Source organism: Ostrinia furnacalis, unplaced genomic scaffold (genome assembly GCF_004193835.3).
Source record: "Ostrinia furnacalis isolate ACB-3 unplaced genomic scaffold, ASM419383v2 OfSCF0611, whole genome shotgun sequence".
NCBI classification, from domain to species: domain Eukaryota; kingdom Metazoa; phylum Arthropoda; class Insecta; order Lepidoptera; family Crambidae; genus Ostrinia; species Ostrinia furnacalis.
In genome coordinates, this window is record NW_021130850.1 from 146,812 (window position 1) to 172,607 (window position 25,796).

General features: G+C 39.3%; 2 protein-coding genes across 2 annotated transcripts; one reads left to right on the forward strand and one right to left on the reverse strand.

Annotated features, from left to right (window-relative positions):
• Positions 1-3,336: 3,336 nt before the first annotated feature.
• On the reverse strand, positions 3,337-15,817 carry LOC114366299 (zinc finger protein 333). Its single transcript, XM_028323133.1, has 8 exons — positions 14,576-15,817; positions 14,153-14,297; positions 12,964-13,083; positions 11,533-11,707; positions 8,888-9,040; positions 7,634-7,732; positions 4,897-5,036; positions 3,337-3,532 (listed from the first exon to the last, which is right to left on the reverse strand). The coding sequence occupies exons 1-8, from the start codon at positions 15,705-15,707 to the stop codon at positions 3,427-3,429; spliced, it is 2,070 nt and encodes a 689-aa protein (XP_028178934.1). The 5' UTR covers positions 15,708-15,817; the 3' UTR covers positions 3,337-3,426.
• A 1,235-nt stretch (positions 15,818-17,052) lies between these two features.
• Positions 17,053-24,600, forward strand: LOC114366297 (uncharacterized protein C1orf198 homolog). The gene is made up of 4 exons (XM_028323131.1): positions 17,053-17,331; positions 19,608-19,780; positions 21,033-21,433; positions 24,315-24,600. The coding sequence occupies exons 1-4, from the start codon at positions 17,200-17,202 to the stop codon at positions 24,446-24,448; spliced, it is 840 nt and encodes a 279-aa protein (XP_028178932.1). The 5' UTR covers positions 17,053-17,199; the 3' UTR covers positions 24,449-24,600.
• The last annotated feature ends 1,196 nt before the right edge of the window (positions 24,601-25,796 follow it).

A 25,796-nucleotide genomic window follows, 5' to 3' on the forward strand; every position in this document is an offset into this window, starting at 1 on the left:
TGCAGGCCTCCCGTAGCGACGACGGTGATCGAAGAAATTGAGCCCGTTGTTCTTCCACGCTACTGCACTCCATGAGCACATGCTGCGGTGTTTCCTCTGCCTCCATGCACCCCCTGCACAGTGGGCTGTCTGTGACACCTATGTTGTATAGGTGCTTGTTTAGCATACAGTGTCCGGTTATGACACTTAGGACCTTGCGGATGCTGTCCCTGTTTAGTCTGATGAGGCTGCGGGAGAACTTTTTATGACGTGACAGAGCATACAAATCTGAAGTCTCGCTCACGTTTGACGTCACAAAAACACCCTCCGTACCGCTTCATACCTCAGGCACTGACTGGGTAAGCGCTAGAGCTACAGTGACCTAGATAGACCTGAAAAACAATCTTTCTTTACCTAATGAGGGCTATCGTTTTAGGGCTCACCAGTTAGCGCCACTGTAGAGTAAGGTCCTGTCACTTGCTAGTAGCGAAGAAAGTGGCACCAACTGGTGAGCGCTAAAGTGGTAGGAGGACTATCGCATTTGCACTCATCAAGATGGCGCCACTGTAGAGTAAGGTCCTGTCAATCGCCAGGGGTGCCAACTGTTAAGTATAAAAACGATAGCCCTCATTACAAACATGTTTTCCTAATTTTAACATACCTTTTTTATTTAACCTTTTAACTAGATTTGTGCAAACTCCATTTCGCCAAAAACTACACAAAACATACCTCAGTACCAACAAATTTTCAACTTTACAATGACAATAATGGCCTAAAAACATTTACAAATACAACAAAATTAAAAAAATAATTGCAAAATTCGCCATAAAAAAACCATTAACCCTTCCCACGCCACAGTGAGGGCTATTTCAAATAAGATATTATAAACAGCTATTAAAACAACAGCTAGCTAATAATATGACCGTCATTGCTCTGTCAGTGTTAAAATGTACATTTCAAAAATCTTAATAAAAATATTCACAATAGTATTTACATTTAATATCTTATTTACATATTTAAAAAACATTTGGATAAAAAAGATAGTTGACACCATTAACCGATAATTTGACAATCGTTTTCAATTTGTTGATATAGCTTCTTCTTGTCGTGACGACAAGCAATAATTATTGAAACCTACAGTGTTAGCCCAAAACTCCGCCATAATAGTGGCGTTGTCAGTTAAAATAGCGATTTAATAGAAATACATCTGTGAAATTTTAAACTGTCTAAAGTCCGGTCTGTGAGCACGTAGAATTTTGTCCAATGACCCCAAGCTACCCATCCTTATCGCTCGCGCGTAATTATATTGCTGTCGCGACTGTGCGACGGGCGCCCGCAGTCAGCTTGGGGTCATTGGACAAAATTTTACGTGCTCGCAGACCAGACTATAGCTATCGCGGTTCATGAGATACAGCCTGGTGACAGACGGACAGTAGTCTTAGTAATAGAGTCCCGCTTTTACCCTTTGGGTACGGAACCCTAAAAAGTATGCCAATTGGACTAGTGGTGCCAACTACCTTTGGTGCCTTGTGACTCGAACTGAAGGAAGAAGGACTACTGATCGGATTTGTATTTTATTTACAATGTTTTAGAGCACATTATCGTATATCCTTTAAAATATTTAAAATAAATTAACACTATTTATATTAATCGAGAACCATTTAACATTTTACAATAATTTTATTTACAGTATTTATAAAATTATACACCTTTAAAACAAATTCTTATTTATAAATATGAAAACAGACCCTTAACACAGAACCTATAATATTATGACCTTTTACTTTTATTACTTTGTCTTATGTCCAAAAACAATAAAAATGTTGTCCAAATAAGGGTTAACAACTGTGGTCTCTTCTCTTTTCATCACAGCAAAATCATCATTTGAAAGAAAGTGACAAAGCATTCTTTAACTCAAAACGTGATTTTGAAATTTATGAAAAGAGTTCTAATCCTTTTATACATAAAAATAAATAGTAAAATCTTTTTCGTAGTGAGATATGTAGACCAATTTTTTTTATGCAGTACAAAGCAGGTATTTCACCGCAATCGCACATGATGTTAAGTGAGATGCTGTCTAAAAATGGTACCATAAAGTTATTATACCTAGCGGAATAGAGCAACAAAGAACTGAGCGAGCGAGATGTCACTAGCAGCAACACTGTGTGATAAAAAGAGATGCGTGATGCAGTCGCTGTCACATCAAACAGAACCATTTTTGCATCTAATTGACAGCACTCATTGGCACGCTGAAAATATAAGCTCTGAATTTTTTTTCAGATTTTGCGTAAGTGAAATGGTGGATGAAATAGTGCTTCAGAAACGTCACCCTGGTTCAGTGATTAAATTGGTACAAAACAGTGAAATAATCTTGACAACTGACACACAAATAACATCCAGTGTCATCTAAAATCGGTTTCGTTTGAGAGCTCGTGGTTGTTGCTCTATTCCGATGGAATATGAACTTTATGGGTGGAACATACCTGCCCAGTAAGTACCTATCCTGTTATATGCGCACGCGCACCTAAGAAACTACCACTATATTCACCTAAAACATGCCGTCTCATTCTATAGCGAATGTCCATTTCTTTGTCTACGTAATTTATACCATACAAAATTGTCAGTTAGCAATAAAGATTTTGAATTTGAATTTCGTCACTTCAACCCTAAGCTAACTGCGCACCTGACACCTCCCCGCGTTCACCCCGTCCGTACCAGAGCGCCGATGTGACGTCACGGCTGCCAAATGCTCAGTTATTTCGACCGGGTTGTACTCAAACGTCTATGTGACGTCACGGCCACGAGGTACGCAGTTAATGAGGGTTTTCGCGAATGAAAGATACGCTAGATGGCGGGACGTGGATATGGGGTCTGACTGCTGCGTGATTGGTGGATTTTGACATATCTGTCAATAATGTCATGTCAAAAATAACCAATCATGCAGCATTTGAACCTCGCATCTACGTATTGCCATCTGACGGATTTTTCATTCGCAAAAACCTCATTCGACCGGGTAGTACTTATTTCTTCATCGTGATAATTTCAGCCACAGGACGTCCACTACTAAACATAAGTCCCTAATGATTTCCACATCGCCCGGTTGGTGTAGTCTGGTCCGTGAGCACGTAGAATTTTGTCCAATGACCCCAAGCTACCCATCCTTATCGCTCGCGCGTAATTATGTTGCTATCGCGCTCGCACACTCACTGCGGGCGCCCGTCGCACAGTCGCGACAGCAATATAATTACGCGCGAGCGATAAGGATGAGTAGCTTGGGGTCATTGGACAAAATTCTACGTGCTCACGGACCGGGCTTTAGCGTCCTGCATCTTCCTACTACCTTTACGAGGTCGTCTGTCCACCATGTGCTTGGCTTACACTCCCCACGCTGGCCAGACGGGTTGGGGAGCCTTTATTAAGTTGTAAAACAAACCTATCAGCACAGAATCACTTAGCTTCGTCATCTTCATCGTCATCATCGGCCATCTTCTTACTTCTCGACTTTGGGTGACATTTGTATGTGTGTTTCTTAAGTTCGTTGAGTTTCATGTATCTGCGAATGAATTTTCATACATTTGAGTACTATAACGCAAGTTACATGTGTTATTCTGAATAAGTTACATTGTAATCTGACTATGTTACATTGTAATCTGACTACGTTACCTTGGCTTGCTGAGTACGTTACCTTATAATCTGACTACGTTACATTGTAATCTAACTACGCTACAACAATCTGACTACGTTACATTATTATAACTAACCTGCTAGGGCACTGCTTGCACGCGTATTTGAAGTCCTCTGGGTCTCCATGCATCCTTAACTCGTGGCGGTCGCGGATGCCCTCCGATGTGAAGGAGCGATGGCAAATATATTCTGACTCTACGTTACATTGTATTTTAACTACCTAACTTACTGAATACGTTACATTGTATTCTAACTACCATAACTTGCTGACTATGATACATTGTAATCTGACTACGTTACCTTGGCTTGCTGAGTACGTTACCTTATAATCCGACTACGTTACCTTATAACTTAACTATTTTACATTATAACTAACCTCCTACCTACGTTACATTGTTATCTGACTGCGTTACATTGTATTCTATCATAACTTGCTGACTATGATACATTGTAATCTGACTACGTTACCTTGGCTTGCTGAGTACGTTACCTTATAATCCGACTACGTTACCTTATAACTTAACTATCTTACATTATAACTAACTTCCTACCTACGTTACATTGTTATCTGACTGCGTTACATTGTATTCTATCATAACTTGCTGACTATGATACATTGTAATCTGACTACGTTACCTTGGCTTGCTGATTACGTTACCTTATAATCTGACAACGTAACCTTGTAATCTTACCACGTAACCTTGTAATCTGACTACCAACCTGCTAGGGCACTGCTTGCACGCGTATTTGAAGTCCTCCGGGTCTCCATGCATCCTTAACTCGTGGCGGTCGCGGATGCCTTCGGATGTGAAGGAGCGATGGCAAATGTATTCTGACTCTATGTTACATTGTATTTTACTACCTAGCTTGCTGAATAAGTTACATTGTATTCTAACTACCATAACTTGCTGACTATGATACATTGTAATCTGACTACGTTACCTCGGCTTGCTGAGTACGTTACCGTATAATCCGACTACGTTACCTTATAACTTAACTATCTTACATTATAACTAACCTCCTACCTACGTTACATTGTTATCTGACTGTGTTACATTGTATTCTATCATAACTTGCTGACTATGATACATTGTAATCTGACCACGTTACAATGTAATGACTACGTCACCTTAAAATCTAACTCCATTACCTTGTAATCTGACCACGTAACCTTGTAATCTGACTACGTTACCTTATAATCTGACCACGTAACCTTGTAATCTGACTACCAACCTGCTAGGGCACTGCTTGCACGCGTATTTGAAGTCCTCCGGGTCTCCGTGCATCCTTAACTCGTGGCGGTCGCGGATGCCTTCGGATGTGAAGGAGCGATGGCAAGTGGAACACTCGTAGGGCTTGGTAGAACTGTGCGACTGGTGGGAAAACATACATTTATATTAATATTATAAATGCGAAAGTTACTCTGTCTGTCTGTCTTGCTTTCACGCCTAAACCACTGAACCGATTTTGATGAAATTTGGCATAGAGATAGTTTGAGTCCCGGGAAAGGACATAGGACAGTTTTTATCCCGGTTTTTGAAACAGGGACGCGCGTGATTAAGTTTTTCTGTGACACAAAATTCCACGCGGGCAAAGCCGCGTGCGGAAAGCTAGTTGTCTATAACCCAGAATAACATAATTATAGGCTATAATTCATGACGATCTGTGACAAACTAAATTTCACGCGGGTGAAGCCGCGGGCAAAAGCTAGTATGACGTAAAATTGTTAAAAGTCATAGTTTGACATGTTTTTTTCACTCTACTCACTGGGTGCGTTTGTCGGAAAAAGGCTAACTTTTGTTACCTTCAACAGGGACGTATTTCAATCATTTTATTAGCAGTGACACCGCTTACCGCTTAACGATCGCCATTTTGGTAATAAGCGCTTCCAAGTGCAATTTTCCGCCAAAACGCACTCATTGTATATGGACTTACTAGCGGCCGCCCGCGACTTCGTACTAGCAGGCCTGTTCATCTCCGCGAGTTTACATCGAAAACAAAACACGCACGATGGCCCACCTACAGGATACTAATCGACAAGGCCTCACATACGAGCGAACATTGACTCACGCACGCGTATTCTTGTGTATGATGGAAGAAAATGGTGTACTAAATACTGTGCAGTATTTAACTGCCTAAATAATAATAAAAACACAGAATGTAATTTTTTAAGTTGCCTCAAGACACTGAGAGGTAAATAAGTAGTTAAAATATTATTCATGATAATTCATGCTAAATCATGTATTTCCTCTGCCATTTTCCGCAGTTTGGCACCTCACGTCACATCATTTTACCGAAGTCAGCCCTATAGCTTCGGCGCAGTGCCGATCACTGACGTTTGTCAACAAAATAGTGCTTGACTCTTGAGACAGGCTAAATTACGCCATATTGTTAATGACATTGAGCATACATTTTTTTAAATACCTTCGCGAACTAAAACTTCTGTACGTAGTACTTATTATTATTCTGTGGTACTAGTGGACATCGTTTTACCCCCGTTAGATACAATGTTGATAGATGGCGTTTCACGGCTTCCCCCGCATGAATATTTACGAACGTCAAAAACAGTAGTTTGTCCAGCGCTGTAGATTTTAACCAATGACGATAGATGGCTCTTTTTAGACACGTCTTATTTATTTATTGAAATTTATTTGTCACATATCGTCATAAATTATAGCCTATAATAAAATATGTTAATCTGGGTAACTGGGTTATAAGCAATAATACTGTAAAGTTTCAAAAAAATCCGTTCAGTAATTTTTGCGTGAAAGAGTAACAAACATTCAGACATCATGACATCCAGACATCCAAACTTTCGCCTTTATAATATTAGTAGGATTAAGTATGTCTGAAATAGTTTTTTAATTTGATAACAGAGTCAGTGCCTGAGGTATGAGATCGGCAGGGGAAACTGACATATGACGTGACCGAGCATACAAGTCTGAAGCACATCTGAAGTCTCGCTGACGTTTGACGTCACAAAAACACCCTCCCGTGCCGCTACCATGCCTCAGGCACTGACTCAGTTAAGCGCTATACCACAGAATAATAATAAGTACTACGTACAGAAGTTTTACTTCGCGAAGGTATTTAAAAAAAAATATGCTCAATGTCATTAACAATATGGTGTAATTTAGACTGTCTCAAGAGTCAAGCACCATTTTGTTGACAAACGTCAGTGATCGGCACTGCGCCGAAGCTATAGGGCTGACTTCGGTAAAATGATGTGACGTGAGGTGCCAAACTGCGGAAAATGGCGGAGGAAATACATGATTTAGCATGAATTATCATGAATAATATTAACTACTTATTTACCTCTCAGTGTCTTGAGGCAACTTAAAAAAGTACATTCTGTGTTTTTATTATTATTTAGGCAGTTAAATACTGCACAGTATTTAGTACACCATTTTCTTTTTTTTCCTCCATCATATACAAGAATACGCGTGCGTGAGTCAATGTTCGCTCGTATGTGAGGCCTTGTCGAATAGTATCCTGTAGGTGGGCCATCGTGCGTGTTTTGTTTTCGATGTAAACTCGCGGAGATGAACAGGCCTGGCTATACTATGTTTCCCCCCCCCCCTCCTCCAGTCAAGATAATTTATTGGTCGTATCGAGCAGTCTGGAATGCATTCTCTCAGCGGTCGCAGGTTTTTTATACTTAAGTACACAGATGGACCCCCCTTTAAAGGTCTTTGTGCCTCCCAAGGGGGGCGTGCCCCACACTTGAACCAATGAGGGCCATCGTTTTTATACTTAACACTTGGCACCCCTGGCGATTGACAGGACCTTACTCTACAGTGGCGCCATCTTGATGAGAGCAAATGCGATAGTCCTCCTACCACTTCAGCGCTCACAAGTTGGTGCCACTGTCTTCGCTACTAGCAAGTGACAGGACCTTACTCTACAGTGGCGCTAACTGGTGAGCGCTAAAACGATAGCCCTCATTGAACCAATGCAGACCTATACTTACCACTTTCATATGCCGACTGAGATTCGAGTTGCAACCGAACGACGCGTTGCAAATCTCGCATATAAAAGGTCGCTCGTTGGTGTGAGTCCTTTCGTGAATCTGGAAATAGTAGATAAAATAATAAATATCCATACGCTCGTATTCTCAAACATTAACATTCGTTGGTTGTCATCTATCTATACAGGGTGTTAGGTAAATGGGTATATGAGCCGACACTAACCCATGTTAACATGGGCATACAAATGGTATGGTGATGTCAGAAATTTGATATCATCATTTAATTTTTTTTAATTTTCATACAAAATAAATTTTATAAAATCCGATTTGTATGAAAATAAAAAATAATTAAAATGAAGATATCAATTTTCTGACTTCACCATACCATTTATATGACCATGTTAACATGGGCTAGTGTCGGCTCATATACCCATTTACCTAACACCCTGTATATATAAAAGAAAGTCGTATTAGTTACTTCGCTTATAACTCAAGAACGGCTGAACCGATTTAGCTGAAAATTGTCAGGGAGGTAGTTTAGAGCCAGGAGAAGGACATAGGATACTTTTTATCCCTTTCGAAATTAAAAAAAAGTCTGCTTATTTATTGCCATTAAGGCGGAACAAAGTTCGCCGGGTCAGCTAGTATTAAATAAATAAAATTACTATGAGGTCTCACAGTGCGCGTGAACTCACAGATCTGGACAAGAACCAATCACAGAGCTCTATTTAACGTGCGTTCGATTTGCTGCTTCACTTAAACAAGCATCGTTTGGGCCGTTTTAGCCCGTATGAGTTTCAGGTAAGGGAAAGTATACAGGGTGTATTTTTTATACGTGATCAATCAAAAATGGTTGATTGATTCTACTACTGAAATACAACTACTTTTAAGGAAAGGTTTTTTGTCCTTTGGGGAAAGTTAGTGCATTTATTAAAGAATTATTATTGCACAAATTACTAATAGTCCCGTTAGCCCCTCGTGGTAAGCTAAATAAGCTTGTGTTACGAGTGGGCTCACCACAATAGTCGAGCGGCGGTGGGATTCGAACCCGCGTTCCTCGGATCTCGAGTCGGCCAGTCCGACCCCTTCACCGTTCGGCTATCGTGGCTTTTGAGCAGTAGAATCAACCCATTTCATCAAGTATATTTACATTATAAGCATTTTGTATAAAAATAGGCAATAAATAATCTAATCGCCTACTCGTCAGCTGTTGGTCAAGGTGATTTAAGCTCTATAACAATACCATAAAGTCCTCACCTGCAAATTGAATTTGTCGAAGAAAGCCTTCCCGCAAAAACTGCAGTGGAACGAAGCGCCTTTCTGCAGCCGCTCGTGAGATTTACTGTGCACCTTTAAGAGCGCTGGTGACCCAAACATCTTCGGGCAGTCCGGACAGGCGTGGGTTTTTTCCTGGGGTAAGAAAAAACACTGGTTAGACAAAAAACAATTTATTTGACAGCAAAAAAAAAAATTTTTTTCACCTATACAATTTATCCTTAGACTTACAGACCTAAAATTTATTCATTATTAATTAATTACAATATTTGTTGCCGCTGTTTAGATTAACTGGAGCAAAAAGACAGACACATTTATACATATTGGCAAAAAAGTGTCAAGACACTGATTTTAAGTATACAAGGCACCCTGTACGTACACAGGGTGGAATTTTGTAATGCCACCTAAAGGGAGTGTACCTACTCTTAATACTGATAGAAAAAATTACTCAAAGAAAACAGCTTTTTTTTTTAATAAATAGAACTGCATTCAAAGATTGCCAAAAATTCTCCACCAGAACCATTTGTTGGGAAAAAAATCCCATCCAATAGATGGCGCTGACACATGAGTTACTATGCCATACTCCACGGCGCCTACAATCCTGCATCGCGGTATCGAAATTGTGAGTATGGATCTACTTACCAAGTGCGTGTCCTTATGCTTCGTCAGCGAGTGGGAATATTTAAACCGTTTAGGGCAGTGTGTACACTGATAGCCAAGTTCCGACTTATGGGTCGCTATGTGAGTCTTTTTCTCTCTCTTTGGGTCTGCTTATTAGAGATGTAAAATGACTGAATCTGACCAGTCACGATTGTCATAAACCATAAATGACCCGTCATTTATTGTCAAATTCAGTCAAATTGACTCTAATATTATGTAGTCCCCACCAAAAAATCATCTAAGAAAAACTACTAAACTATTACTGAAATCAAACCGACTGAAAATGTCCATTTTTGACCGTTGATGTCTGGTTTTTGACCAATTTGACCGTAAATGACAGTCAAATTCAATCATTTTCATAAGTTTCATAACTACTACTTACCAAGTGCGTGTCCTTGTGTTTCGTCAGCGAGTGCGAATATTTAAACCGTTTCGGGCAGTGTGTACATTGATAGCCAAGTTCCGACTTATGGGTCGCTATGTGAGTCTTTTTCTCTCTCTTTGGGTCTACTTATTAGAGATGTAAAATGACTGAATATGACCAGTCACGATTGTCATAAACCATAAATGACCCGTCATTTATTGTCAAATTCAGTCAAATTGACTCTAATATTATGTAGTCCCCACCAAAAAATCATCTAAGAAAAAGTACTAAACTATTACTGAAATCAAACCGACTGAAAATGTCCATTTTTGACCGTTAATGACTGGTTTTTGACCAATTTGACCGTAAATGACAGTCAAATTCAATCATCTTCATAAGTTTCATAACTACTACTTACCAAGTGCGTGTCCTTGTGTTTCGTCAGCGAGTGGGAATATTTAAATCGTTTCGGGCAGTGTGTACACTGATAGCCAAGTTCCGACTTATGGGTCGCTATGTGAGTCTTTTTCTCTCTCTTTGGGTCTACTTATTAGAGATATAAAATGACTGAATCTGACCAGTCACGATTGTCATAAACCATAAATGACCCGTCATTTATTGTCAAATTCAGTCAATTTGTAATTCAGTAGTCCCCTACCAAACAATCATCTAAGAAAAACTACTAAACTATTACTGAAATCAAACTGACTGAAAATGACCATTTTTGACCGTTAATGACTGGTTGTTGACCAATTTGACCGTAAATGACAGTCAAATTCAATCATTTTCATAAGTTTCATAACTACTACTTACCAAGTGCGTGTCCTTGTGTTTCGTCAGCGAGTGGGAATATTTAAACCGTTTCGGGCAGTGTGTACACTGATAGCCAAGTTCCGACTTATGGGTCGCTATGTGAGTCTTTTTCTCTCTCTTTGCGTCTACTTATTAGGGATGTCAATGACTGAATCTGACCAGTCACGATTGTCATAAACCATAAATGACCCGTCATTTCTTGTCAAATTCAGTCAATTTGACTCTAATATTATGTAGTCCCCACCAAAAAATCATCTAAGAAAAAGTACTAAACTATTACTGAAATCAAACTGACTGAAAATGACCATTTTTGACCGTTGATGTTTGGTTTTTGACCAATTTGACCGTAAATGACAGTCAAATTCAGTCATTTTCATAACTACTACTTACCAAATGCGTGTCCTTATGCTTCGTCAGCGAGTGCGAATATTTAAATCGTTTAGGGCAGTGTGTACATTGATAGCCAAGTTCCGACTTATGGGTCGCTATGTGAGTCTTTTTCTCTCTCTTTGGGTCTACTTATTAGGGATGTAAAATGACTGAATCTGACCAGTCACGATTGTCATAAACCATAAATGACCCGTCATTTATTGTCAAATTCAGTCAAATTGACTCTAATATTATGTAGTCCCCACCAAACAATCATCTAAGAAAAAGTACTAAACTATTACTGAAATCAAACTGACTGAAAATGTCCATTTTTGACCGTTAATGACTGGTTGTTGACCAATTTGACCGTAAATGACAGTCAAATTCAATCATTTTCATAAGTTTCATAACTACTACTTACCAAGTGCGTGTCCTTGTGTTTCGTCAGCGAGTGCGAATATTTAAATCGTTTCGGGCAGTGTGTACATTGATAGCCAAGTTCCGACTTATGGGTCGCTATATGCGCCTTCCAAGCCGTCCAACCGTCGACGGACTTGGAACACATCTTGCATTCGCGTATCCTGTTTGAGTGGAACCTGTAAAATCATAAATGTAGTTTATTTTTTATTTTGAGAACCTGTAAACCTTTGAAAAAGAGGCTGACAATAGTGATTGAATAGTGTCTGAGTTTCTTGCGCTGCTTCTTCTCAGCACTGGCGCATTTATTGTCCTGAAGCAGTGGTAGGGTTAATACTGGGACGTGTAGAAGTGCTTTTTTAAAGCCTACTTACAGAAATAAATGAGTTTTACTGAGTTTACTGAGTTTTTTACTGTATTACATTAACCCTATCTCTGCTTCTTAACAATAAGGCTGGGCCCAGACCACCGATTTTTTGTCGGCCGATAGTTTAGTCGGGCAGTTAATATGGAAATGTATGAAAGCGCGCACATTACACCGATTTGGTATCGGCTGATCCTTCATACAAATTAGAATCGGGCCTAATTATCGGCCAACTAAAAGTCGGTGGTCGGCGCCTAGGCTTAGTGTTTATGAGGAAACATAAGGTTTTACAGTTGTATAAAAACCTTTTATTTAAAAAATCTCCTGTATAAAATCCAATAAATTTTGGAGTGCTAAAAGAGTGTAAAACATAGTTATCCTGTCATCTTGCCTTCATAATTGTAAGCCAACTATTGTAGACTGATTAATCTATTGACGCACAGCTCAAATCACTGAACTTTCCACCTACCATCACTTCGGGAATGGGCTAAAGCAACCCCGCGCACTAGGCAGCCAAGTGTTCATAAAGTCCGGTCGCCGAGCAGATAGAATTTCGTACAATGACCCCAAGCTACTTATCATTATCGCTCGCGCGTAATAAGGGCTATCGTTTTAGCGCTCACCAGTTAGCGCCACTGTAGAGTAAGGTCCTGTCACTTGCTAGTAGCGAAGACAGTGGCGCCAACTGGTGAGCGCTAAAGTGGTAGGAGGACTATCGCATTTGCACTCATCAAGATAGAGTAAGGTCCTGTCAATCGCCAGGGGTGACAACTGTTAAGTATAAAAACGATAGCCCTCATTATATTGCTGTCGCGCTCGCAGACCCACTGTGCGACAGGCGGCCGTAGTGCGCCGTAGCTTGGGGTCATTGTACGAAATTCTATCTGCTCGGCAACCGGACTTTACACGGATTACTGAATAAATTATTGAATTAGATAAGTAAAAGAAGGTAGCAGGAAGGCGCTGGACTCAGGCCACAGCCAACCGGACAACATGGAAGGCATTGGGGGAGGCCTATGTTCAGCAGTGGACGTCCTATGGCTGAGATGATGATGATGATGAAAAGCTTACCTCTTCCGATGGCTCTCGAGGCCTCCTTTCGCGTGAAACACCTTGTCGCAGTCCTTGCAAGGCCACGGCTTGCGTGCCGCGCCTGCGCCTTTCTGGCGGGTCTCTTTGCGTTGGTTTCTTCTGTAATACGATACGATAAACTCATAAAAAACACATTTAAAAAATCACTTCCCCCCTGTTATAATTGAAGTTGGGTATACTTAAAGCCTCATGGGCCTCATAAGAAGGCTCAAGGTCACATAAAAGGCGATGGAGCGGGCTATGCTCGGAATTTCCCTGCGTGATCGAATCAGAAATGAGAAAATCCGCAGTAGAACCAAAGTAACCGACATAGCTCGCAGAATTGCTAACATCAAGTGGCAGTGGGCGGGGCACATAGCTCGTAGAGACGATGGCCTTTGGGGCAGGAAAGTTCTCGAGTGGCGACCACGGGCTGGAAGACGTAGCGTGAGCAGGCCTCCTACTAGGTGGACCGACGATCTGGTAAAGGTCGCGGGAAGAGCCTGGATGCGGCGTAGGACCGTTCATTATAGAAAACCTTGGGGGAGGAATTTGTCCAGCAGTGGACGTCATTTGGCTGATACAAACGAACGATACTTAAAGCAGGGGGTTAAGGCAATGGTCTAATGCCCCCGACATATCATGACCGTCCTTATCATGTAGATGCGCCAGTGAATACTAATCTGCGCGACTGTTGTCACCCCCTGATGCTTGGCACCCGGGGCGGACCGACTGACTGACATAGTGATCTATCAACGCACAGCCCAAACCACTGGACGGATCGGGCTGAAATTTGGCATGCAGGTAGATGTTATGACGTAGGCATCCGCTAAGAAAGGATTTTACGAAACTCAACCCTTAAGGGGGTGGAACGGGATCCACGCGTACGAAGTCGCGGGCGGCCACTAGTTCTTTAATATGACTTCAATTATTCATTTGGCCAATTACAAAAGGCTTCCTTAACCAATTATATTACTTAAAGCCTGGTCCGTGAGCACGTAGAATTTTGTCCAATGACCCAAGGCTACCCATCCTTATCGCTCGCGCGTAATATTGCTATCGCGACTGTGCGACGCGCGCCCGCTGTGAGATTGCGAGCGCGACAGCAACATAATTACGCGCGAGCGATAAGGATGGGTAGCTTGGGGTCATTGGACAAAATTCTACGTGCTCACGGACCAGGCTTTACCTTGATTCCTTCTCTTTGGCTAACTCGAGCCTCTGTTCGTTGATGAGACCGAACAAATGCCATTTGGTGTGTATTAAGAACCTCTTCGGATGTTTGAAGATCAGACAACAGTACGGGCATTCAAAATAGTTGTCTGACGTCTCCTCTGAAAAAGTATAAACATTTGATCATCATCAGGTCATTTAGTCTCCATAAATGTGTGTATCTAATGTAGTAGAGGCATATAGATAATTTGGCCTACACTCTCCAAGCTGGTCTGGTCACAGATGGATTGGTGAAAATACAGTAAATAAATAAATTAATATCCTTGGACATTTTACACTGCACCAAGTCCCAAACAAAGCAAAGCTTGTACAGTATATGGTAGCTCTTAAAATGATACAATCCAGCAAGGTATCTTTACAATTTTGTAACATTACTTACTATTTACAATAATTTTTGTAGCTTCTAACACACTATTCTCGCTGTCAATGACATTTTCACGTCCAATATCCTCTTGTAACACACCGTGTACGTCCCTATGGAACGGTGCAGTGTGTTCTGTGTCCGTCCAACTTGTTATCGGTTCAATTTTAACTTCTACCTCTCTTATTTCCTCTACGTCATCATTGTCTTCTGGTTCTAGCTTTATACTTATTTCTAATTCCTGACGGTTTTCCGTATTTGTTATTTCTTTATTTTCGACAATTTTAACGTCACATTCTTTTTGTGAACTTCTATCAGAGCTGTTTGAATCCTCGTCAGTTTTAGATTCTCTTGAACGCTCCTCAGTTTTTTCTTTTTCTAATTCTTTAGATAGTGTATCAGTATTATTTAATTTTGTGTTCATATTTTTACTATCTGTTTCAACATTTTTGGTGCAACTTGATTGACTTTCTAGTTGCATTTCTCTATTTTTGGTTGTATTTACAAGTATATTCTCTATTAATCTTACCGTGTTTTCTAGATTCTTTCGTCTTGGATTGTCTTTAAGTAGTGACCCGAAGGGTTTTTCGCTGAAACTGCTGCTTAGATCGTTTTCTACAGGTTTGATATGGTTTGGTAAAGTTTGTCTGTCATTTTCGTCCTCGAAATGTCTGAGGAAGAAGTTATTAGGTACCTGAGGCACATTTAAGGGTACTTTTGGGGTGTATATTTGCTCCTTATAGCTATTGACACTGCTTGATGCTCTAGTGCTACTTGTAGTGTAATTCGACACATTATGAACAGCCTCGTTGTGAAAATTGAAGTTCATGGGCAACATACCATTCTGCCAGCTCATATTTGGCAACGCAGGCGAGTTGTGATGCATATAACTTGACTGGAGACCCAAAGACTGATAGTTAGGAAACGTATGCATTTGTGAGCCCATGTTTGGGTTTGCTGCCATGTATGATGCGTAGTTGGGTAGGCTGAAGTGCCCTCCCGCTGCCTGGGGAGGATGCTGTGGCGTTTTACCCAAATTACTCAAGTTTTGGGCAACATTCAACGGAGCACCCAATTGGGACACATTTACAGGCGCTCCCATGTTCACCGGCGCTTCGTTAGGCCCGTAAGACCCAGTATTGTGCAACATTATTGGCTGTAACACTCCCTGTGAATCGTTATTCGATTTTTAACTACGTTTCTTTAGTGAAATTCAGTTTATAAACAAGGGCGAGGATAGCCATTTTGACATTTTTCCACTCACCCAAAAACCGATTACAAAAACTGCACAGATGAAAAACTTACCACAAATTAAGCTTATTACACACAGATGGAATATTCGATTCACTATTCAAATACAAATATTAGTGAAATTAATACGTTTTTGGCTAACTTTGTTGACAATTTTATGAATTGATTGTGCATTTTCTAAATGTTTTGAGCCGTTAAACTAAAAATTTTAATCCCATCAAAAACAATACTTGTCAAAAAAACCAAGTCTCGCAACTCAGTTGTTCTACGGTAAAAAGTTGTGAGATCCATGTAATACCAAGTCCAGGCCAGGAAATCTTTAACGTTTTACATAAATATATTGACTTGGCCATCGCACTAAATAATTTAATTTACACGTGTTTTCATGCGATGGCCAAGTCAATATATTTATGTAAAACTTTTTTTGACAAGTATTGTTTTTGATGGGATCTCATTTCTTTTTGTATTTTGTAGACAGCAGTTATGTATCTAGAAAACTGGACCGAAATTGAAAAATTTTACTCGACTTGGCGGTTGCACTACCGTGCCCCCAAATATTTTAGTTTTTCCTTGATTCATACACCAAACACTACTTATATTCCAAATTAGAAGCTTCTAGGTCTGCTAGAAGTGCCTTAGAATTTTGATGATCGGTGAGTCAGTGAGTCAGTGAGTCAGTCAGTGAGTGACAAAATTAAGTAACTTTGACCCGTTATAATTCCTAAACTACTGGTTCAAATTGAATGAAATTTTAAATATACCGTGTCTTTACAATGCCTGCATAGCTAATGAAAATTCAGCCTTCTAGTTTTATCCACAACGAAGTTACAGGCAGTGAGGCAGTCGAAAATGGCCTGAATTGCTTCGAGAAAAGGATGGTACGGCCGTGCCGCTTTTTTGCTCGACTTGGTGGGGGCACTGCCGTGCCCCCAGATTATTTTCGATTAAGAAAACCGGTAAACGGAAAGTATTACATGAAATTATGTTTGTAAAATACAGATGGCGCTAAATGCTAATATCGGATATACAATCATTTGATTAGTTTTCGAAAATAAATCTTATATCTATCACTATAAAGTTTATATTGCTTTGTGTTCTATGCGCATGACACTTCTCGCCTAATCATTAGATAATTCTTGTAACATTTGCTAATAAGTAGAACTCTATTAGGTAAGCGATTAGTGCTAAATTTGCTTGCATCAATTTACTAAATTTTTGACGTTTCCTTTCATTATTTATTTATTTATTTTCTGTCGTCCATTCAATAGAAATAGACGTGCGAGTGAGTCATGTGTAAATAATTAATTTTACTCACGAATCTCATTTGATTTCATAGTTTAACATCTAAGAATATTCAGTGCGATCGTGTGGTTGTTGTACGAGTGACGAAAATGGCGTTGACCGCCGTAGCGGAAGAGTATTTTCGTACGTTGAACCCACTTGCAAGCAAAATTCACGAAGACATTGTTGAGGCAAAAAGTGCATATGAAAATATGTGGGATACGTTAACTGAAAAAGAAAAGGTATGTGTCTTTATACATTACACAAACTATAGCAGCTAATATCCCGATCTTTCTAAAAATAGATATTGTTCCAAATGGTTCCAAAGTTCCTCCTTCCTGGTTCAAATCACAACTACACATTTCTATTAAAAACAATCTCGCATGTCTCAATTACATTTAGACACAAATAAAGACATTATAGAAGTAAACAATGCAGTATATGTAATAGAATACTTAAATAAGATTTATGAATACCTATTAAACATTATTTTACATGTTAATATTTCATTTATTACAAAACTTTATCACTAATATTAGCAGATTACTTTATTTAATGATTTGATTAATTGTTAATAATGCCTAATGATTGTTTATGTCTTTATCTAATGATAAAAAATTACAAAATTGAGTGGGCTTAAAAAAACTCACAGGCATAGCTAGGTTTTTCTATGTAGCCTGTCTACTAAACTTTTTATTTTTAGTAAAAAATGTTTTTACAAATTGTAATTAATGAAACTAAAGTTAAAGTAAAAGAAAATTAACATTAAAAACAAGACAATTGATTCGTTAAAAATGTATCATTCATCGTAAAAGAATTAATTTTTAACTATTTTGTTGTATTATTGTTGTCATACCAATCATTTTGCTTTCACGTTAACGAAAGTCAAAGTCAAAGTCAAAATTTTCTTTATTTGTTTGGACTAATAAATAGTTCTTCAAATCGTCATTTTGCTCTTAAGAGACTCACTCGAAAGAACAGGTTCAAGTTTGTTGTTTGCAATCATTGAAATAAGAAATCGTGTTACCTTTTTTATTAGCCTAATTTCAAACGGCCTTCATGTTGTAAAATGTTCGTAACAGTTATTTATGATCATAGTTATGAAATTCTGGAATCCAGTATTGTTTATCAAAAAATATTACTAAAAACAGTCTTTTTTTCTACATTCTGACTGAAAATTTTTGCTGATGCCGATTTAAATGATTACTTTTTGATAAAAGGAGTCTTCCCCAACCCGTCTGGCCAGCGTGGGGAGTGTAGGACAAATCCTCCATTTGCCTCCCGTAAATTAGAGGGTCGTGCTCATGTAGTGGGACTAAAAGACCTGAATGATGATAGAAGAAGATAGTACTGTTGTTTAATGCATTTTTTTTGTCAGTTTAAAATTTGATTTGAATTGGTCATAGTTATTTTTTATTTTTTTCATTTATTATCATTTTACAAAGGAAGTTCTAAAACATTATTACAATTAAATGCATTGGCATAAACCACTGAGGTTTGTTTGCAATGCTAGATGCGGTAATGTGTTAAAATTAAATTGTTTAGTGATTTTAATTTAACAAAATTATGAATCAAGGCATTAGTGGCTATAACAGCTATTATTAAGAAATTATTATAATAAGTGAGCTCATTCATAATCATTGAGTAAATAAAATTTATTATAAATTCTATTTACTTTATTAAGTGTTACTTCTGTAACTTTAAATCTAATTAATTAAATATCTTTACATCATGTAGAGTGGTATTGTCTGTCTGTTTGCTAATGAATGAAAAGGAAATAAAATTAAATACAAGAAAAGAAGGAAGGAAGTCTGAATGAAAGTAATTAAAAACAAATAGTACTACTAGTACAAGGTATTCAATCTATTGAAGCATGAAAAACTTAGGCATTTTTATTTTTTCTATACCCTAGGCCACACACGTCGCGGTAACCCGAAGATTCGCGCCATCGCAATGTGTGTAACCAAATATTCGCGTATACTTCGGTGCTTTTTTGCATAGTCGCAAGACTGCTCCGCTGTCACCCAAATGTTTAAAGACGAAGCACACTTATCAATCCGAAAACGGATCGTAACCGTATCAACTCGAGGCGGTCAGTATTCTTTGACTCTTTGCATGAATCTCCGTTCTGCGACACACACTTATCCGCACCGCACCGAAAGGTGATGTGGTGTTGATCACTTTCCTGGTTGATAAGTGTGCTATGACCTTTAGGTAGGCACGTAGCATAACTACAAGATGCGCTTCGAGAAATACCTTGAAAAACTTCGTATTACCGTCACCGTTTAGCCTAGGCGCAGATCACCGACTTTTAGTTGGCCGATAGTTGGACCCGATTCTAATTTCTAAAGCCTGGTCCGTGAGCACGTAGAATTTTGTCCAATGACCCACAATGGCTCACGGTCCAATGGTCCAATGGCTTACGGACCAGGCTTTACAAGATGCGCTTCGAGAAATACCTCGAAAAACTTCGCATTGCCGTCACCGTTTACAATATCATGCTCAATCATTATTCCAGGTTGAAATAATAAACGAATCGATCATCAAGCCGGAGATTGCTCTCAAGTATGCGCTTCTGGACACGCTTGAGTTTGATATCAACGACCCTCCGGTCCGGAGGGATGACCTCATGTCTTTCTTTGGGAGAGAACACGCGCAAAGAGTGATACAAGATGAGAATACATCTTACAAGTAAGTTTTATTATTCTAACTCTTTTTTTTACCTTAACTGGTTAGGATTTTATTGACCTTCAGGCTGATCGCCTGCACCGCGCTCCGCCGCGGTACACGGGACGACAGATTTAATCATTATATGCAAGTACCTCAGTTTGTATAGAAAACACGCGCGGCACAACGCGTTTGAGCGCGGGATTTGTTATAATGTCGCCACACGGACCGCGCGGTGCAGTATGTGATAATCGCCTAACTGCTTGGGTTTTTATTGACCTTCACTGTGGGTTATTGACGGTCCAGCTGTAGATCCTGGGTACACAGGATTTGCAGCGGTGGGAACGAGAAGTGGGAATGACAGATATGAAGACAGTGATTGTCGTAAATAAGCTAGGGGAGGCCCAAGTCCGGCCAGCCTAGAAAGTCGTAAAAATTAGAGAGGGTCGTGCTCCTGCAGTGCAGACTATTATGAACTAATGATAATGTGGCTGCAGCATCGTTACACATGATTTAAATCAAACATGACCTCCCATTCATGTTGATTTGTAGCGTTCGTTCTGTGAGCTGCTGATTGAGGAAAATAGCGAAGTACCATACCATATTTACTTAAAAACTGGATGACCCCGCGATCTTCGTATCTATCAGTCAATTAATATCATCATGGCCAAAAAGGGCACCATCGATTTACCACATGACCACATCAAGGGCCAAATCCTGACCCATCATACATCATAACTACTTACGATTCTTCTGATTAAATTCGCTGCGGGTCCAATGACAGTTTAACTTTCCCCGGGACAAACTTGACCTTCACTGGTTGGGTTGGCGGTCAAGCTGTAGATCCTGGCTACACAGGAGTTGAAGTGGGAACGAGAGGTGGAAATAGTCCCGTACTCTTCCAAACGACTTATGCGCATGTGCTAACTAAACGTAAATGTGCAATAGGCTAGTAACACGCAACTTCCGACTACCGGTCAATTCCGATAACTTCCGTTGTAAATAACAAAAATAACAATGTAATCGATTGTTGGATGGGTTCGATTCACAATTTTATTTTTCTATCGTGTGTTTTAACATCGGAGGTCAAAACTCGTGTTCCACTAGTGTTAGCATGAATATACCCTTACTTAACGCAATTTACAGTCACGTTTGTAATGACAACAATGACGCTCGGATTGCTCGGATCAAACTCCCCGCGCTTCCCTCGACCAAAAATTGGTGGGGCGCGTCTTCGTGGATGGCACGATCTATAAACCTTTTTATTACTTTTCAGGGATGAACACTCGGCCCCGTTCCTCTACCAAACGAAAAGCCAGCTCAACCTCTGCATATTATCCGAACATCGAAACCAGAAGGACACCAAACCGACCTCCCCTCTCCCTGTCATGACAGAACTGGCCATATCCCATTCAAAAGTTGTCTCAGAGTTGAAGAACGCTTTAAAAACGCACGAGAAACTAAAAAGTTATCGCGAAGAGAGTGAGGTGACGTCACCTGGGTTTATATCGAAGTTTATTAATAATTTCAAGAGCAAAGACGAAGAAAGGGAGTGTTTAGTTGTGACAGAACCAGCTCATATTGTGGCGTCGTCGGATAATTTCTTCAGAACGAACTTTAAAAGCCCTCAGAATGAGAAGTATGAATATAGGAACAGCGTCGTGAAGTCTAGCAGTGGTAAGTTATTTGTTCTGATTAATTTCGTTGCGGGTCCAATGACAGTAACTATCCCCCGGGACAAACTTGACCTTCACTGGTTGGGTTATTGGCGGTCAAGCTGTAGATCCTGGCTACACAGGAGTTGCAGCGGTGGGAACGAGAGGTGGGAATAGCCCCGAATTCTTACTATTGAAAATACTAATATGTACCATTATAAATGCGAAATTATGTCTGTCTGTTACGCTTTCACGGTACCACTGAACCTGAATTGATTTTGATGAAAATATAAATAGTTTGAGTCCCAGAAAAGGAGATAGGATAATTTTTATCCCAATTTTTGTAACTAGGACGCGCGCGATAAAGTATTCGTGACAGACAAAATTTCACGCGGGCGAAGCTGTGGGCAAAAGCTAGTTAACCATATTTACTATTTTTAAGTACATTTTTAGAATGCATAGACCAAAATGTAGATACAACACAAAGAAAGTGCCAACCGACCTAGTATATATGTATACTGAATAACAATTATAAATGTTATCAAACCTATGACACAAACTAAACATTACTAGCTCGAATCAAAACAAATATTCGTGTTGAAATAGATTGTGTCACACAGCACATCGGGCTAAATGCCGCTGTATACAGGGTGTTAGGTAAATGAGTATATGAGCCGACACTAGCCCATGTTAACATGGACATATAAATGGTATGGTGAAGTCAGAAAATTGATATCTTCATTTTAATTATTTTAATTTTCATACAAATCGGATTTTATAAAATTTATTTTGCAGAGTCACGCTGACCGTCAGCGCTGACAGCGGAATTGTATGAAGCGTCGGCGCCGAGCGATCAGCTTCACTCAGGAACGTTCCCTTCAATTACATACATATTGATCTGTCAGCGCCGACGATCAGCGAGCGGTCAGCGCTATTCTAGATATGAACTACACTGAAATGTCCCTCCGACGACATTGACAGAAGGGCGCCACCATATTCGTTCAACTACATGGTTTCCACCGTGGCAAAAGTCGGAACTAGCGATCCTCTATTGACGGTGGCCCCACTGTCAGTGTCAAAAAAGGACATTTCAGTGTAGTTCATTAAAAAAAGCAGCCAAAGTGTTGATTACGTTTGTCGTCTCAAAAACACTCCCGTGCGACTCAGTTAATCGCTAAACCTATAGTGGGATGTTTTGTAACAGTATTTGTAGACTGATGAATGTGCCTGGCCTACAATAACATTGTTAATTATACATTGATAACGCACGTTCAAGATGACTAATTGTTAATTGTGCGATTAGTCAGTGACACAGATGTGGCTAAATCATTTGTTATCTCTCAACCAGCTTCGTAATTGAGTGGTCGACATTATAACAGAGTTAGGCACGGTTTCCACCACAGATCACAGAAACTAAAGGGAGATGTGACAAGGGGGCGGGGCCGGTGTCGCAGCAATATGCCCAAAAACAGAACACATTGCTCGTGAAATCAATGATGACAGAAGCGACGTCATAATGTAAAAATTTTACATTGCGTAGTACTAAAGATTATTCGAACGTTGAGTACTGATACCGCAGTGGATAATGAGCATATAATATTTTGATTACTTTGTGTGTGTGAATTTCTAATGCGATACTGAGTTTCGAAATCAGCTCATTAGTTGGCAATGTTGGCATCTCTCTATATCCCTATGGTTTCCACCAAAGCGATTTAAAAGAATAAAGGACGTGGCACACTAATCAAACTGGAAAGGGATCGCAACCGTATCAACTCGAGGCGGTCAGTATTCTTTGCATGAAACACTATACTGCAACGCACACTTATCCGCACCGTAACGTAAACGTCTCGCCTTGCTGACAGCTCGCAAAAGGCGATACGATGTTGATCTTTTTCCGAGTTTTAAACAAATTAAAAACATGAGTACAAATTCGCTATATTAGTTAGTTTTAAAAGCCAAAATATGGAAAATTATACAGGTTGTCAACTCCAAATCAAATTAAAAAACAATTTATACAGCATGTCAACTTATATCACAAAAAACAGACATTGAAATCTTAATAATATAGCTTGATAAATTATTTAATATAGGTATATAGTTTATTAACATGTTACGCATATAATTACGCATTACTTTTTAAATGCCTAAATTGGCTTCTGGTGAAAGTAGTTTGGCAGATTTGTAGTAAATATTTCATACAACAAATGTAACTAAAAAGTGTGTAACTAATAGGTATTGCTAAATATTTATAAATCAATGCGTTAACGAGGAAGATACGTGTAAAGAATATTGATGATAATAAATTACTTATTAATAAATGCGTAAGGCCCTTTTCACATGTCCCGGTTGCCGGCTAACCGGCTCCGGGTAACCGGTGGTGAAGTGTATGGGCATGCCGGATTCATTACGCCGGAACATGTGAAAGCAATGTACCATGCCCATACACTTCACCACCGGGTACCCGGCGGCGGTTAGCCGGCAACCGGGACATGTGAAAAGGGCCTAACGTTGGGATTACAATGAAGCGTGGTTTTGAATATTAATACCAGACTAGCTTGTGCTCGTGACTTTGTTTGCTTAGATAAAATATTGTCATAAATAGCATTATACTAATTGTATTTAGTTCTAAACTTGGCAATGAATCAATAATTATAATAATATTGACTTTGTTAAAACGGTGTATCATGGCCACTAGTTTCTAAGAATAAGCATACTTATCTATCTGACTTCAACTATGAACCCCGCTGTAATGAGGGTTCCCTAGTTTTTATGTACATGTTTTGGCTACAAAGATTACATAACATTATAGCACAGTACAACAGAAACTAACTAGCATGTTCATGCAAACAACTATGCAATACAACAATATCATCCATGTAAACTATCTCACCTTTCTATTCCAGATATCTCCGAAGAGAACCGAGGCCTTCTCTCCTCAAGCCAGGCCTCGTCAGGAACCGACTTCCAGTCCACCGAGACGCTGACAGAATCCACCACTCTACCAAAGACAGGGTACGACTTCCTGGATAACTGGTAACGGGGATCTGATAGTATCCTGTCCTTAAGTCATATGCACATTTTATGGTAACTAATCGATTCTAAGGCCCATAATTACATAGTTAAAATAAGCAATGATTACCAGGTCCAATAGTTAAATATTAACAAAATGTAAACTAATAGTTAAAAATTGTACTAAGCCTCAATAAAACTCATTTTATTTTTGCAAGTAGGCTTTTAAAAACCACTTTTACACGTCCCAGTATTAACCCTGCTTCGGAACAATACATGGGCCAGTGTGCTGAGAAGAAGCAGCGCAAGAAACTCAGTCACTAGTCAGCCTCAAGCTTATTTTGTTGATATTTAGCCACATGTCATTAAACTTGACAGTTATTTTTAACTATGGATAAAAAAACTGGGCCTAAGATTTTTCTTAAATTACAAAGGTAAAGAAAATTCGGCTTAATGAAAGAACTTCAAGGTAACTCAATTTAGAAACTAAAAATAGTCTTGTATTCTCTAAAATAAGGTTGAAATTGCCATGGGATTAAACTAAAAAGGCATAGACACAATCGCATACTTATATGTATGGTTTGAAAATGTGTCTAGTTTTTCAAGTGTGTGTGTAGGTATACGACAACCGTATTAATATTAATGCAAATGTATGGTATAATGGGCAAAAATCCTCAGTTGATATTTAACTTTATTACTAAAGAAATAAGGCTTAAATTGTGGAAATAATTGTGTTGTATGTTTGCAATTATAGTTTGTGCTTGTGATTAATTTATACCATATTTTCTAGTGATATTTATATGCTTACCGTGTTTACACTTACGACTCATCAATGTAGGAAGAATATTAGAACAATGCTATTTAAAATATTACTGCTAGTACTGAGGCACCATGTTCATAAAATGTCATGCTTATATTAACAAGCGTGGTCGAACAACTCGAAATAAGCATGCTTATTATTAGCAATGTTTCAACACATGCTACTAAGTAGCAATTTCCCAAAAGTGGCATGCTTTCGTGCTAAAGTCCGGTCGTCGAGCACGTAGAATTTCGTCCAATGACCCCAAGCTACCCATCCTTATCGCTCTCGCGTAATTATATTGCTGTCGCGACTGTGCGACGGGCGGCCGCAGTGAGTGCGAGTGATAAGGATGGGTAGCTCGGGGTCATTGGACGAAATTCTACGTGCTCGGCGACCGGACTTTAGTAATGAGAAATATGTGTAACTGTACCTTTATTACACTCTGATTTTAGTTAAATCTATCAGCCTGTATGTTAGTGCTCATAGTATTAATATTTTGCCAAAAATACGTAGAAAAGCTTCGTAATCTCATTTTGTAAGACTGTGACAGTTGTATTTAAGTTTATTTATACGT

Bases quoted from the DNA above. Each gene is read 5' to 3' on its own strand.
- LOC114366299 (XM_028323133.1), bottom strand. From the start codon at position 15,707: ATGTTGCACAATACTGGGTCTTACGGGCCTAACGAAGCGCCGGTGAAC. The intron at 11,708-12,963 runs GTAAGCTTTTCA...ATGATTTTACAG, and splicing joins CTCGAGAGCCATCGGAAGAG to GTTCCACTCAAACAGGATAC. The intron at 9,041-11,532 runs GTAAGTAGTAGT...TTCTTACCCCAG, and splicing joins AACACAAGGACACGCACTTG to GAAAAAACCCACGCCTGTCC.
- LOC114366297 (XM_028323131.1), top strand. From the start codon at position 17,200: ATGGCGTTGACCGCCGTAGCGGAAGAGTATTTTCGTACGTTGAACCCA. The intron at 17,332-19,607 runs GTATGTGTCTTT...TCATTATTCCAG, and splicing joins CGTTAACTGAAAAAGAAAAG to GTTGAAATAATAAACGAATC. The intron at 21,434-24,314 runs GTAAGTTATTTG...TTTCTATTCCAG, and splicing joins CGTCGTGAAGTCTAGCAGTG to ATATCTCCGAAGAGAACCGA.